General features: G+C 40.2%; 1 protein-coding gene across 7 annotated transcripts in view; it reads right to left on the bottom strand.

Annotated features, from left to right (window-relative positions):
• Positions 1-17120, bottom strand: part of CHD7 (chromodomain helicase DNA binding protein 7) — a 131872-nt gene that overhangs the window by 77666 nt on the left and 37086 nt on the right. For all 7 annotated transcript variants that reach the window (XM_048286429.1, XM_048286432.1, XM_048286431.1 and 4 more), the window contains one exon: positions 10793-12653. In XM_048286429.1, the coding sequence (XP_048142386.1) occupies positions 10793-12478 (1686 nt within the window). In that variant the 5' untranslated portion in view covers positions 12479-12653. The remainder of the gene's footprint in view (positions 1-10792; positions 12654-17120) is intronic.

The raw sequence follows: 17120 nt of genomic DNA, 5'->3' as shown, positions 1-17120 counted from the left end.
CTCAAGCACAGCCAACAGGAACACCAACAATATTGACACCAACCAACCAACCTGTGTCAGTCAGAAAAGATTCCTCCAACCACAGTCTAATACCCTAGGTACAGCATTATTTGGTTTTCAACAAGTTTTCCTGAAGTATTTCAAAGGAGGCCTGCAGAGAGAAACACTTAAAACCAAGCAGTATTCCGGTACTGCAGGCGTGTGTCCCTATGTCCATCTCTGACAATGCTTGCCCCAGTAGACATCTGCAAGATCCCATTACCAAACAAATTCAAATAACAACTGTAATGCCCTAAGTTTTAGACCAGTTCTAATGACTGCATTATTTCATACACAGTTGTACAAGTAAACTGTGATGTCAACTTTTTAGGGTATGGTGTCACTTTAAATTCAAACATGCACTCTGTATTATAAGCCTCCCACTATATTTAGCAACAATTGGCTGGTACAGAAAGATTTCTTCCAAAAATAAAATTAAGGACTTCATATCATTCAGTGCTCACATGTAAGGAAAATTACAGTATTATCACGCTTATCAGAGTCTTGCAGGGCCAAAAAAGATATGAAGTACCAGAATGCAAGTGGATGGAGGGCCATCTGGAGAGAAAGGAGATGTAAAAGCAGAGTGGAAAAAACACGAGTTCATATTGACTACTAGACATTAGGAAGTTTGTTATGAAGCTAGTTATGAGTTCTCTCTTCTCTTACAGGAAAATGACATCCAAAAAATCTGTGGAACTAATAACTTCTCAGCTACTGTGGTCATGTTCTTTTATTTCTGGGAGTTACAGAGACATAATAAAACACAATTTAACTAGCACAATTAACATGGACTAATTTTTCTGATTCAACCAATTAAATAATTCAGTCTGTTGTAAGAAAAGTCTACTGCAAGTGGGTATACATTCCTTTTGGGAACTCTTGTATAATATGAAAATTTCCTCTATGACTAAAATAACAAGAGTTTATATTTAAGAAAATATAAACAAATTTATATTTTAATATAAATTAAAATTATATTTTAATACAAATATTTAAAAAGTGGAAGTTGAAGCCTAAATAAATGTTTGGCACTCCCTACAACATTATAGTAATATATCAGTGGTACATTTGGGTTTGCATACTGAAGAATGTGTTGCATTCATGAAGACAAACACTTGCAATTTTCCAAAATTAAAAGGTTAATAGTATGCCATAGAAACCTGCCAAGATTCCAAAGTCACAACTTTAGTTAAGATTGTGGACTTTCAGTACTTAAAGTGGGCTTAGAAAAAAAAGAGGGAGAGCACCTTTTTACACATGCAGATAGGGACAGGGCAAGGGGGAATTGTTTTTAACTAAGAGAGGATTTAGATTAGATGTTAAGAAGAAATTCTTTCAAGATGGTACAGAGGCACTGAACAGGTTGCACAGAGAACTTGTGAATGCCCCACCCATAGAAACGTTCAAGGCCAGGCTGGATGGGGACCTGAGGAACCTGATCTAGTGGGTGGCATGCACCCAGGGTCAACCCACTACAGCATCGCTGCCTGTGGTGGGGTGGTTGGAACTAGATCCGCCTCAAGGTCCCTTCCAATCCAAGTCATTCTATCAGTCTGTGATTTCTTAACATTTAATTTCTACAGCAGCAACCCATGCAGTATGAACCTATTCCCAGAAGTTCTTAATATTTGTGCTTGCTTAGCATAACACAAGAGCTGCTGTCTCCTAAGCTTGGCTAACACAGTAAAACCACTGAAGAGGAGTACAGGAAAGAGCTGCATCCTGATCCTCAGTACTGAGGAACAACAAAAGCAAAGGAACAAAGATTCCTCCCAGCCCAACAGCAAAAAAAATCAGAAAAATCCACTTTTTTTCTTCCATATCTTGTATAACTGCAATACTCTCATGTTAACCTCTAAAACTACCAAATTCCTACACAAGAAGTGTGATTTCCTGCTTTGAACTGTTAAGACTAGTCATCTCAGTCTTCTTGAGCTGCACTCTTAAGCAAGAGCAATACTAGAAGAAGTGACAGAGAGCAAGGAGATGGCACATTTTAGTGTAACAGATAGCCAAGTAAGAACTGAAATTGGGGATTTTATGAATTTTGGTTTTGAATAAATTACAAAATTTATGGCCATCATCTCTATGTTCCTCTTCATAAACAGAGGCAACACTATTGTTGGCTACACCAACCTTGCCAGGAACAGAGAAAATTCTAACTAAGTAGGTAATGTATAAAGTACAGTAAAATCAAAAAGAATGATTTAAAAACTCTGGAAAGAGCAAACCCACACTCAGATCACTTAAGTCATCCTGTGTCTCAGTTCTGTTTCCTCATAAAGATGACTAAAAAAATTAATCTGAGTTTTATTTCTAGCTTGCCATGCTTTTAAACAATTCTCTATGCTGAGGGGGAAAAAAAAGAAAAAAAATCCCATTCAGTGCTCAAAGAAGACAATTCATAAACTGACACTGGAAGCATCTTCAACATGACACACCTAATGAAATTGTGCCAAGCTCTTTGGTAGAAAGGGGATGTTCTTTCACCTCTCCAGTAACAAAATAGTTGCAAATACTTCAGTTGGAAAACAGCCCCACTTTTCTAACAAAGAAAACCCTCCTGAAATCAAATCAGTCATTAATATTTGTGTGGAGTAAGAGAGAAGTCGGTAGAAGTTGGAAGGTTGCCTGTTTGTCACTAATTCAATAAAACAAGACTTTCAAAGACTTCTAAGTTTTAGTTTTAATTTATCAAAATTTGAGGGAGGATTCAAGGGCTGGTCACTTAGGGCAAGTGCAATAAAAACACAAGTTGTGTAAGGGTATTAGAGGGCCTGAAAACACTGCCAAAAGAAGAGGCAGTTCCCATTCTGCCCCAGCAACCATGCCCACTCCTACACCACCAACTTGGGCGATCTTGTGGTCACACAATGGAGAGCTGCTGGGAACATGACCTGGCCAGATAAGCCCGTTCACCACATGATCAGGCAGGCTGATGCAAGGAAACAGGAAAGGTTCTGTATGCCAGGCCACAGCCACCTTTATTTGCATGGACTTTTTTTTAAAGCAGATTAGATATTGCGAGTTACTGAATTCACACAGCTATGCTGGGAAGCTGTCAGTGGGCTATTTGCCCACAGCATGGTGACACAAAGGTATACCCTGAAGCACTGTGAAGAGCAGTAACAGGCACCACTGCACCAAATGGCTGCCTCTGGCAAGGGCTCAAGAGGCAGGTGATTCAAGCAGAGAGAGAGGTGGAGTGACTCCCTAAACATCTCTGTCCCCATTTTAACACAGACATTGGCCATTTCCTCCCTGTTCCTTCTGTTCAGCACTGGTCTGTCAGATCAACTCAGCCTTCCACTGCCCCTTACCTGATCACTGCTTCCTGCCCACACTTCCTACTCTGCTCTACCAGCCACCAAGAAGCATCTTCACCATCTTTAAACTGCACTGGCAAGCTTGAGAATATTTAAAAAGAATAGATGTACAAATAGATGCTTTAACCACTCAAGGGTGTCAAACCTTGCTCTTTAGCTACCAAACTTTACAACTCTCTTGAGAAGTCTATAAATATTTACAGATAACATCTCTAAAGAAAAAAATAAACAAGTGGGTTTTTTTCCCCAAATCCAGACTACATTATCACCAGTAAAATACACGTATCATCATACAATTAAAAGAACGAAATCTGAAAATTCAAAAGTGAAAAGCTCACTGAACCAAGGGAGAAAACACTTTTTACAGACAAAAGTTAAAAATTACACTTCAAAGTGGTGGTGTCCCATAATAGTGGGAATTGATACTCCACAGTGTCAGTTTAATTCACAGAGGAAAAAAAAGAGAGCACACTTATGCAAGTTTGTGACACTTGCATTCAAGATACAAGCAAGGGCAGGATAGCTTAAAATAAATGGATGCCTCAAATTCCACGACAAAGAGGAGGACAAAATCCCAGGAGAAGGATCCATAGTAAAAAGGCAGGAAATTATTACTTTGCCTGCAACTTGTTCCTTATTAAGATTGCCACTGTATTTAAAGAATTTGTTTTAATTTTTTTTTTTTAAATCAAGCATTTTCCTCTCATTTGACCTGATTTTCCATCCTTGTAATTCTGTAGGCTGATGATGATACAGACATGAAGGTTTTTATTAGACTGTCAGCTTTCAATCATTAAAAAAAGCTTCTCTGAAACAACAGATTTAAATTTGTTCAAATAAATATAAAGTAGGACAACATCTTTTGACCATGGGAAAGCAAGGTGACTGTCAAGTCCCACTGGAAGTGACCATCACCAGCAGATAAGAACACAATACTGAAGTACTAAACAAGCAGCATAAATTTAAAAATTTTTCTAGCTGGGTGATTCTTCAGAAAATGCTAATGATTTCAGGAAACAATACATTAAGGTCACCAACATATCATAGAAACTTCCAAAATACCCACGCTGTAGAACAAGTTGGGTAACTCTTAAACCTACAAATCACTATGCTGATGCAGACTTGTGTTTTTATGCTAATGCTACAAACTGGCTTTACCCAAAACTTCAGAGCAGATAATTTAATGGCACAAATTATTTTCATCACATTTAAATCATGGCACCTGAGGGAAGAAGTATTCCTGAAGTAGCTTGTGCCTCCTCAACAGTAAAAAAGACAAAAAAGTTCATAGCAAAACCACCTCAAAACTGCAAATCTTTGGCCCAAAGGGCTATTCACTGAAGAATCACTTCAAGTCCTTATTTACAAAAGCACACACAGCCTTTTCAAGGGTGAGGAAGAAATAAGCCTCTGGATATGTTAATATTAACTGCTAGACTGGAATGTAACTGAGGAGTTTTAGAATATGAACTTTTGTTGGACACAGTATTTCATAATAATTATTGTATCCTTTGAGAGACCTGCATGGGAACTCACTCACAGATGGATCAAGTTATCTGTGTAACAGACGATTCTACTCCACAGGGGTGAAATAACTTCAACACTTCTGACCAAAGGTAGATTTTATGGTCTGCTTTTCTTTTAGCTGGAAAATTATAGCTAATTACATTGCTTAGATTGCTCAAATACAAGGATTCTTCAGAGTCTTAACAAAATACAGCAGAAGCCTGTAAACTTTTAAGAAAAAAATACTGCTATCAACATTTACTTTTATATGAATACTGTGGATTTTCTTCCCGTCTTCTCTTTTGTTACTATGCACAACTTCTTATTTTGACTATATTTTATACATATATTTTATATAAATACACACACACTCATGCTTATCTACACATAAAAATAATATACAATTGTAATTAATTAGGGATCAGTATTTGTGGGTTCTTAATTCCATTTAGTCTAGCAGCTTCAAAAATCTTGCCAACATACACTGGCTTGCTGGTCTGTGAATACTTGAAAAAGGCAACTAGAATTCCTAGGGGCACACAGCCACAAGACTTTGCTGAATATGCAGCATATATAGTACCCCAAAAGACCAGCTAACAGTCGTGTGAAATAGCCTCTGCATCAAAACAAAAAGTACCCAATAGTGTTTCTAGGTAGTTGGTTTTTTTTTTTTTTTTTCATAAATCAGACTTGTTCTACTTATCAGCAGGAAAATAGTCAAAAAGTTAAACATTTGAGGGATTAAAAAGACAACAATTCTCTCTGGAGATGTGGGAAATTGCTTATGAATATTATTTATGGGAATAATCCTAACTATTCAAAGTGGCATCATTTGCTACTACATATACTTACAGGAAACACACTGAAAGATAATTCATGGGAAGACAGTTACGGGTCAATCTCTTCTTACTACATTTAGGCATTAAAACAAACACCCAGGAGAAAGACAACTTCATTTTAGTGTGCCAGCAGAAACTGATTTAACCTCTACTTTCTGCCAAGTTAGAATAGTGCATCAAACCAATGCAGGTGATCATAGTTTTCATTAATATCCCTCTCCATTCAGGTATATCCAAGTATAAATTAAACTGAGGCAGCAACACAGGGTTTGAAATTGCAGGAAGGGCCTGTGAAAGGAGTGATACAGCTGGTGACTCAGCAGGACATTTTTCCCTGCCTCCTCCCCTGCAAGGGAGGGCAGGAAATTTCAAAAGAATGTGTTCATACCAAACACAGCTATGAGTTATGATTTAAAGCAAAGTCACATGCCCACAGATAATAAGGCCAGCAGAATAAACCTGGCAGTGAACCGGTAACACACACAAAATGAGCTCCTTCGCCACCAGAACCTGGACACTGCAACCCAGCATCCTTCAACACTGTTGGTGCCCATTGTTGAGCTCTCCCATTTAGTCAGGCATGGAGGTTATACCATACCTGTTTGTCATTTAAATACTCCTGTGTTTGACTATAAATAATGTAGATCCCATTTGTGGAACATGATAAATGAACAGGACTCGAAACTTCAGCCCACACAGTAGCTGTGGGTAAATAAGTTGTGTGTAACAACACACCCAGGACAGCCTATTCTTGGCAAAGAAAACTCCTACACTTCCTCTATCACTAACAAAATGCTCTGAAAATAATGATATGTAAGAACAACTGCATAGCATTAGGCCTCCAAAGGCCTGCCTAACCTGGTATCACCTCTGATAGTGTGGAAGAGGACAAGAACCAGACATGTACACAGTAGATGCAAACCAGTAACAAATTCTCAGTCACTTATGCATGGTACAGATCTGCTGAGCCAAATGTGGTGCCTTTATGTTCATCAAATAATGATGCATTTTTCTGTGCAACATCTCAGAGATCAGCATCTTAATGTGCAGTTCTGAGTTCACCATTTGACAACTTGCTGAATACCTAAAAAGAATTCAAGGAGACAAAAAACAGGTGACAAACAACCCTTACTTCACATTCACCCCCTGTATCACTCACAATTTTAGAGGCTTTCACCAGCTCTCTTTCTCTTCCCCACTAAAACACCACCCTCTGTGCTTTTTCAAGTGCTGCTGTATTTTCTGAGGCCAGAGGAAGGGACACAGAACTTCACAGCACTTACCTCACCAGCATACCATGCATACAGGTAATAACCTTTGGTTTGCTCTCTACTACTTTCACTACAATTCCTAGTGATTTCTTTCTTTAACTTTAAAATATGCTGTTTCTTTAACAGCATATTTTCAGACAGCCATCTAACATCCAGACCTGCTCCCAAGAAGGTGTCTGCCTGCCATTTCACTGCCCAAGTACCACAGAACCATAAAATCATTTAGGTTGGAAATGGCCTTTAAGATCCCCAAAAACAACTGTAAACCCAGCATTGTCAGGTCCACCACTAAACCATGTCCCTAAGCATGTCCACATGTCCCTAGGCACCACTTCTATACATCTTTTAAATACTTTCATGGATGGCAACTTTATACCTTCCCTGCGCATCCTGTTCAAATGCTCGATAACCCTTTCAGTGACGAAAATTTTCCTAATATCCAATCTAAACCTCCTCAGGCCATGTCTTGACTCACACAACTTAATGGCCAAGCAATTGACTCTCCTATTACAGTTCTAATTATTTTATTTCATTTTTATTATGTTCTTCACCACATCCGCATTTGGCACTGCTTTGGGTATATTAACAGCAGCAGGAAATTTTGCCATCTAACATTTCACTCTTCTCCAGATCATTTGAGTATTTTGGAGAGCACAAGCTCACAAGCCCAAGACAGATGCCTCCACCATGAAAACAAGCAAGCTACTCCTGCTCCCTGCTTTGCCCCTTGGTGGATTGCTCTGCCACAGCAGAGCCAGCCTTCCCACCCCATGGCCACCAAGCTCTTCTGAAAACCTTCAGTGAAGAGTGCTTCAAAGGAGGGCCGGACAAACCAAGCACATTGACTGAACTTCCCAACATTGCAGTGGTTCTTATGGATCTATCAAACCCTACTGAAGCCAGCAACTCACTGCTAACGTGGTCCTAATAACCATGCCTAGTTTTCAGCTATTGATCAAAACCAGATGAATTGTCAATCACCAGCTTCATCTCACAGCCAAAATAATTTGCAGTTTTGCACACAAAAAAAGAAACAACAAGCCTTGGAATCAACACAGAAATTTCTTTCAACTTAAAAGCAAAAGAACTTCACTTTCCTTCCAACATACCTAAAAACAAAACAGTAATTTGGTTAACCACAAGTATTACAGCCTTCCCATGATAAAGCTAGCTTCAAATCACTGAAAAATAGTTACTAAGATGACTTCTGTTGATTTTAAAGTACATAGTGATTTCCATTTTCACTGACTATATTAATTTTGTTGATTCATTTTATATAAATAAAAACAAATCAGTCACTTAAATAACTGCTCTTCAGTGAACAGTTTTCTGCCTACTGACATGAAAGGAAAACCACGACACAGGAGACCTACCAACTCTGTATTCAGGCTTAAGAGCAGGGGTTTCACACATCTGCATTTTTCCCCAGGGGGTGGGGAGGAGTTAAGTTTTCGTTGATTTGAACAATATTCATTTCATCCAAACAGTTTTCAAGGGGGAAACGCCTGCCTGTTAAAGAGTTTCATTACTACAGGCAGGGCTCAAACTAATTACTTAATGGGAAGGTACTTTAACAGTAACCTTTTCCAGATAGTAACTTAACAAAAGTAAGCTAACAGAGAAGATACTTGGCTTGCTACAACTGTCTGAATTACTGATTTTAATCAAACAACTGGAGTTATCATGTGGTTTTCCTCTAATTATTTAGTTTCAGCACTTACCTTTCTTCTAGCTATTCATCTGCAGTTCAGCAGTCTGTAATAGGTTGCATAGCTCATTTAAGGGTTGAGTTGTCTGTGTTTAACCTCTTCACTGATTAAAGGGAATCAAATGTCCCAAGAACATTTAACAAGCTTGTACATTTTACAAGTAAACTTTCTTCTTCCAAACCACCTTCTGATGCCAAAAATAGGCTTACTGGATGGTCAGATGAAAAGAAGGAATTAATGCTGGTGAGGAACACCACTGCTTTAGGGTGCAGTCCACCTCAAGTATTTTCTCCCATATCCCCACCATCACTGGTTATGAAAAATTCCAGTGACACTGGATTTTGTTCCTTTACTGTCTTAGAAGTCTTACATTACCATTTATACTATTTTCTTTCAAGTTTTTTTGCTAGATGCTTCCGCTCTACAGCTTCTGTACTTCTTTTTCTCATTCCTACCCTTTCTGTACTGATTTCTCTGTGCTGTCATTTCCCCCTTCCCAAATACCTGCTCATTCTCTTCATTTTTTCCTATAGTCTTGAGCTCTCTGCTTTTTCATCCCGCTTACCCACACACTTGGAAACAGGAGGCATTGGCAAAGAGCTGCTCTCTCAGACAGGAACACACAACTCCATGTGCACACAAGAACTGTAATTCAGGTTCTCCAGACAAAAGTCTGTGTATGGAGATGCAGAGAGAGGAAGGGCTGACACAGGCATCTAAAGTTTCAAACCAGCTTTGAGGTAGGGAGGAAAGAAAAAGATGGTCTTGAAGATATACTTTGTGCATCTTCAAGAGAGCTTCCTCCTCCCTCAGAGAAAGAGAGCGCACTTTTCCCCTTGCCCAGCTTAGTCCCTGATCTCCCTCGCAGGGCTCCTCCCCTCCTCCTCTCTTCCACGGGGAATGTGGAAGCCTGTCCCAGCTGCTGAGCTGCTCCATCTACCACTCCTTGTCAGCTGCCTCTCCGCAGCGCATACATCTGATTCCCAGAGCCAGCTCACGCTGTGCGGAGCAGCGAACGGGAGCAGCCGGCAGGCAGCAGTGGAGGGGACTGCTGAGCAGCTGCTTTGCGCACAGGCCCGGGACACTGCCTAGGACAGCTGTTTTTATGATTTACTGAGTGTATTGTAGCATCATATCATTACGACTGCATTCCAACAATTGTCTCCAAATATTTATGGGCAGACCCACTCGGCATTAATTATTGACTGATTGGAAAAAAAATAAAATTAGTAAACCTTTGATATCTTGACCACTAATTCATCTGATACCAAAAGCTCTTGAATTCTGACTGACCGAGTCAAAGGCAAACAATGGCAAACGTGAAGATTCCAAAAAGCCTTCTTCAGCTGAAGCTTAACACACTAGCAGGTAGCCAAACCTGTTAAGCTAAGTTTTACCATTTTTAGCTTTTAATTGAAAAATGATGTGGAATCAATACATGGCCACCAAAACCTGGCAGATCAGAGCCTCATTAAAATAAAACTTCAATTCTACCTAACATTTCATTTAAGGCTCAGAAGATTTCATTTCAGACTGATTCACACTGCTGTCTTCTCCTTCCATAAACTGTTTCCCCATAGTTTCTCAGTTGCATTACTTAGTGTTAAAGAAGTTCACACCAGAAATTTTTTTCACATATAAGAATTTCAGCTTTAATTTAAAACCACAGAACATTCCCTTAGGATTTAAAAAAAAAAAGACCTTGGTTTGACCAAAATGAACACATTATAACACACACTTCTTTCTCCAAGTTGCAAATACAAAAATTTAATAGTTTAAATGACAATTCTCACAGGTGTTTTCCATTTTCTCCCCAAAGGAACCAACATGAAAAAAATAGTAGGTATTCAGCTTGTCCTGTTGTATCCCATTTTGGTCTATCCATAACATTATCCTGTAAATATTACTGTAAGGACATTAGAAAGATAGATACCTGAACCTCATTTTACCTTCAGCCTCTGTACACCAAAAAACCCACATAACCAATAACAAACAAAGGAGTTAAGCAGAAGCAACTATTTTGAAACCATAGTTCTTGTGGATCCTAAAAGGCATTTACAGTAATTTAGAACATTTTCTACTAATTGGAAGTAGCTTACCTGAAGGACAGGCACTTTTTGTGGTGTGTTTTGTGGTGACTGGTGAAGCTGTGCCCAAGGCTGATGATGAGGATGTGGGGGTGGTGAAGACTGATGATGTATCCCTGGATGAGGCTGCATGGGAGGACAGGTTGGCATTTGCTGTTGAAAAGACTGCTGTTGACTAGGAAGCTGCTGGCCAGATATTAGTCGCTCTTGTATTGCTTGTGGATCTGCAAGGCCAACACCTGGACAACCATTTGGTCTCATGTGCCCACCCATCTCCCGTGGTGTTGAAGACATACCCATAAATGGACGATTCTGTTGCATGTTTCTGGGGCCCATATTCCTTTGTCCAATTCCCATGGCACCAGGGGGCTGGTGTGACGGCTGAGGATGGGGTATATTTGGGTAACTGCCAACTTCCATTGGTATTCCAGCACTACCAGGTCTAACCTGTGGAGGAGGTGTACCTGCTGGATTACTCATTGCTTTCATAGGTGACATGGGAGGTGGAGAGGCATAAGTTCCCTGAGGCTGTGAAGGGTGCATAGTTTGCGTGTTCATTTGGTTAAGAGAGCCACTAGGGTGGATGGGCTGCTGGTGCATTAGTCCTTGACCACTGTTTGATGGAAATCCGACAGCATTTGGGTATCTTGGTACAGATTGATTCATTGGAGTGTTATTTGTAAGGCCTAAATTCTGATTCATCCCTGTATTATTAACTAATCCCTGATTAAGGTTACTGTAAGGATATCGAGAATACTGCCCTGAGTTGTTTATAGTAGGTGAGGGTACCGTCTGGCTCCGAGAACTAAAATTAAGTGTTTGCGGCCTAACAGCACCCTGCTGGGGAGGATTAGGGGAGAATCTGGGACTGTGGGCTACTGATTCCCCATGGAGAGCAGCGGGGGGATGGTGGTGAAATTGCTGGACTGAGTGTCGCAAAGAAGGTGCCATACTGGGATTCTGCTGGGGCACATGAGACAAGTGGCCAGGTCCTGAGGTGGCAATGAAAGGGTTTCCCTGATTGAGGCCTTCTTGGCCTTGAGAAAACTGGTTCATCCTCTGCTGCTGCGGCTGACCATGCTGCTGCATTGAAAAATCACCACGAGCCATGTAGTTTCCCATCTGCTGCATGTGCTGAGGATGGCCCTGCCCAGGGGGTCCGGAGGGTGCCTGTGGCGGCTGTGTCGGTTGCGGCTGCTGCTGCTGCTGTTGCTGCTGGTATGGTGCTCTTATCTGGTCTGGCACTTGAACTGCCCGTGGTCCCCACATGGAGCCACTGTCTACAAAAGGTTGCCCATGTCTTTCATTCTGCATGCCAGGATAGACTCCCATCTGACCACCAGCACCACTGCTGTGAGGAACCTGAGGAACTGGAGGGTTGTGATACTGCGAATGAGGAGACGCTATACCATTCCCGGGGGCATTGCTTATCATCCTGTTCGGCTGATCCATCAGGTGCATTTTCTGCTGTTCATATTGATTATAGTGATCAAAATGGGTCAACTTGGCTTGATTTTGATTTGCAGGGGGATGATGAAGAGACGACTGTAAAGCGGGAAATCCTTGATCCATGGGCATTTGCTGACCCATAGGATTCACTGTATTTTCAGGATATCCACATTCTCCAAGACCTTCCAACCCTTCACTGAAAATATTCCCATCTTCTCCAAACAGACTCATCATTCCTGGATCTGCCATCTTTTCTCAGCACCCAGCTCCTTGGAGCTACAACCAGAACGTTAGTCTGTGCTTCACCTCAGTGAGGTGTTTTGTCCTCAAAGCCTTTAATCCTCAACTAATCTCCTTCATGTCATTCCATATTTCCTTAATTCTTTTGGACCACGCAGTGTCAGGCAAAGTCTGGTTACTGCTCCTAGAAAAAGCAGGGGAAGGGGGAGAAAAGAGAAGAAGATACTGAAATAAATAACATCAGGCAACATAAACAAAACATACTTGACTGTTTTTTAGACACTAGCTAGTTTCAGCCCCCTGAAATACATCTTAAAAATCTATTTCACATTACGAAGGATTCATTAGCTTTATCCAAAGCTTTATTGTGATAGAGAGTTAGGAAGCAAGCAAAACACTAGCCTTAACCTTAAATTAATCCATTCACTAGACTTCCTAGTGCTCCTTTCTTGGGTGGAACAGAACAAAAGAACACAACACGCAGCAGCAGCAGCTGCCACAGCAGGTAGGCAGATGTATGAATATAGCTGAGCAGCCCATCTGCTGAACTAAAGCCCTGAAAACGCTCTAGTTACCAACAGCATGTCCTTAACCTTATTCCCTTGAGCTGCGTAATCAGATGAGCAAGCAGAAGCACCAGGTCCTATGATGAGCTAAAGTTAGTTATACGCACAACAGATTTTTCAAATGCATACAGACATGACCCACTAAAAACAGACCAAACTCCAAGACTTAGCCTTTAGGAAGGAATTTTTTTTTTTTTAACACACACATTTTATCTTAATTTAATGAATTTGTAAACTGAAAGACATAATACTTCTTCCCATTCAGCAAAACTATGTCCTCAATTTGTGTAAGAAAATTAAATTCAAAAGCTTCATCCCATGATAAGGTAGATTTCTCAATCCTTATCCTAATTTCCTTTACGATGGTAACAGGGAACAGTATCATTGGAGATCATTACTCATCTTCAGGTAATCATGCTACTACTGCAACTACAGCACTTTCGAAGATCACACTGAAGTTTTGTTCTCTCCAGAATTGTAACCTTGAATACTCACTCAAGAGAATTAGTAATGGCAAAAGAACTTAACAAAAACCAGGTACACATTTGGACTTCAGGAATAAAAAGCAAAAAGCAACAACACAGTAGCAGAGCAGATTCAGAAAAGTTCTCATTCAGGTTTTCCACAGGGAAGACTGGTCTATTCCAAAACGTGTCCCACATCCTCTGCCCACAAGAACTTCAAAGATTTGTTTGGATCTGCTTTTTATGAACAAAGCTAGTCTACTGCTGTCTTTTTTTCTTAAAACCAGAATTTTAAACACTATGCAAAATAAACTTTAAGACAATAGTCGAGGGAGCCCATACACTTAGCAAGTAAAACTATTTTTGTATCTTGGTTGTAATTTAGTGGCAACTGTATTTGCAGATACCAACTTGCCCTTAATCAGCAACCAAAGTAAAGATTTACAAGTTTATGCTTTCACATCTTGCATTCTGTTGTGGAGAAGGGATGCTTTCAGTCACTTTGGATGCAAAATGCCAGGCCAGACTGTTTGACTGAAGGTGATTTGTCCCAGACAAGTTTTAGGGAGAAAATACCAGCACATTTATTACCCTTCTGGTAGCCACTGTCAAGAGGACCTTCTACAGCGTGAAGCAGAGGGCAAGAGGAAAGGCACAAGCATTTATCACTCCTCTTAAAATAGCATTTGAATGTCACCTTTAAAACCACACTCTTAAATCTCTTTAGTGCTTGGCTGGGATATTAACACTTCCTAAATCACTTGGAGGTAAACTCCTATGAGCCATCTTCATATCTCTAATATCTATTTGGTTTTATTTCATTTCCATTATTAGGCAGAAGCCATCTGTAATATTTACCACCTCATTCACTTTATTAGAGCACACCATAAGGAAGTTTCAACAAGGTGAGAAGAAACCTCCTCCACCAAAAAAGCTTTTGCTATTAGACTGCTCCAGAGCAGACCACAGTCTTGGTGAAGATCCCTGATTGCTCAAGGACTTCTGGCACTGTGACTACTGACGCACACTGCCACAGGGAGCTGTTAAAGCTGGACATCAGTGTGCACTGAGAGTCTCCATCCAACAGAACAGTCTCTTTGCCTGGAAATACTAAAAAGCAGAGCACACAGATACTGCTACCCCCCAGCCTCTGATGTAATCTGGGCAATATCAAACTGGAGCCGAGTAGAGGATCTCACCCATCAGTTAGAAACAGCCGCACAGTTACGAACATGCAAGAATTTCCACTCATTTTATTACATAAATCATGCCTGCTAAAAGAACCATTTTTTAACACAAGCAGGCTCTACTCATCTGAAGCACTAATGAAACTTTACAACAAGATAACAGAGCATCTCCAGAAACAATGCTACGAGCATCAAGCACACATTTGAATCTGTTCTGTTTACTGTTTTTCAGCTGACAAGCTTCCAATAAAACTCAGGCCAGTCAGCCACTGATAACAGTCAACATCGACTCACAGGATCTGCTACTACACCCAGAAAACCAAATTAAAACAGGGTAAGGGTTTTGTTTTACTAAACACATGTTATTTCTGTTTAGCTCACACCATCCCAATTTGCAGGTTTGGGCTAAGTACTGTCCCTTACAATGCAGGAGATGTGCTAGGGAACCTAGGACTCGCCTGGCTGCCTGAGCACACACTCTTTCAAAAGAAAAGTAACCTTTAAGTTTATGATGCAGCTGTAAACAAACAAATCCATCATCTAAATTAAGAGCGAAAACGGTGTTTGCCATTACGTGATTTTAGATCTGCATTTTTATCTGAGGCATGAATCAACTTCATGTATGAGCTCTGGATGCTAAAGTTACTACCTTTGAAACACAGTGTAAGATCGTGGTTAAGAAGATGCCTCAAATGTTAGGAGTATTTATTCAGATTTAAGTCTAGCCTCAAATTTAATGACCACAGCCCTTTACAGTCAGTTGTGCTCTCGCCAAACCTTATTCTACTTTCCCCAATAAAAGTCACACCTCTGATGTGATATATGACTAACAGCAGCTGTTGAAGCTTGAAAGACAGTAGCAGCTACAACCTGATCAAAATAAATTAACCAATGTTTTGATAAGGAAACAGTCAATACTGGAATTACCTAATAACCTCTCAACCTTCTACTCTTAACAGGGCAGATGTCTTCTAGATAGTTAAGCAAGTCACGAGAGTCACAGCCTTAAGTTGCAACCATGTCTGCTTCTTTCAAAACCAAAGAAAGCCAACACACAAATAAAGGTATAACCTGCATCAAGCAATAATTCTAGTTAAAATACTCATTCAGCACCACTGTCCACTTCCCCATGAATGCAGACATACTAACAGCAATATTAACCATGATAAACTCAGCTTACAGTCCTTTTTTAAATTAAATAGTTTAAAAATAAGGCAGGGTGCATCTTCTCTACATTCCTGCAACTTAAAATCGACATACACAGAAGCAGTGACCGTTTCTTGGGTACAAAGGGAAAAGTATCTGAACCCTTAGAAAGGTGGATAGCTGTAAAAAAGTATGAATGTATGAAAAGACAGTGAATTTTTTTTATTGCCATCTTAAACTATACAGGTTCTGCTATAAAATTCTATCACTTTTCTGTTCCTGAACATGAAAGATTGCACCAAGAAGACTGACCTAAAGAGTCAATGAATATATTTCGTTAAGGCTGCCTAGACAGCCTGTTTCTGTTCCAAGCAGTGGTGTGATCCCAACCACCAGGACACAGTTAATTGCTTAACAACCCTGTTGTTTCAATAGACAAAGCTTATATTTACTCCAGTTTGCAACATTCCAGTCTTAAACAGCTAGATCTCAAATTTAAGTAGTAGTTAACCATTGCCCAGCTTAATATTCCACAACTGCCTGCACTCAGTAGTCTTCAGCAGCTTCCCACTTTTATGAGTTGAACTAAACTGGCTGCTGCATACACATAACTTATCTAGGGCTGCAAACACTAAAAACCCGAACTTCATTAGTTTTGCTCCCAAAGCAGCAGATCCAGGCAGTCAAAGACCAGGAAGCAGCAAGAGCAGCACACAGATGCCCATGCCCTCCACACCATCCTCACATTCTGCCGTTCAGAAGAACATTTTGTAAATCAACAGGTTCCTCGATTCAGCTATCAACCCTTCTACAGAAGAAATACAGCAGCATTTGGCTGTGCAGCAAGTAAACTGAATAAACAGAAGGTGAGAAGGCAGCTAATACTGACTGCTCCAAGCTTGAAATGACATGTGTCATGCAGGGTTATATTTTTACAGCTATTAGTTGGTACCTCTGACAAAACTCTGAAGTACTTGACAGACACAAACAAACCAGCTACTCACATAATGGAAGTATGCCCTTACATACAATGCAATAAACACCACAAATACCATGCTATTTTGAAGAACTAGGCTAAAAAGACCTCTCGTGCTAAAAAACAACACCATGCCAGAGGTCATTTTGAGACCAGAGCCTCAAAATGTAGGATTAAACACTAGGCTACTAAATCTGCATTTAAACATTGCACATTTAAACTGCTTTTCAAAACTGCTAAGCTCCGGCTGGCTGTTAGGGGTAGTAATTTAAGCATTTGCCACATGGAAGGACATGACATAAACGACAGCAA

Source organism: Corvus hawaiiensis, chromosome 26 (genome assembly GCF_020740725.1).
Source record: "Corvus hawaiiensis isolate bCorHaw1 chromosome 26, bCorHaw1.pri.cur, whole genome shotgun sequence".
Taxonomy (NCBI): domain Eukaryota; kingdom Metazoa; phylum Chordata; class Aves; order Passeriformes; family Corvidae; genus Corvus; species Corvus hawaiiensis.
Note: the sequence above shows the minus strand (reverse complement) of the source record. Positions and strands in the feature narration are given on the sequence as shown.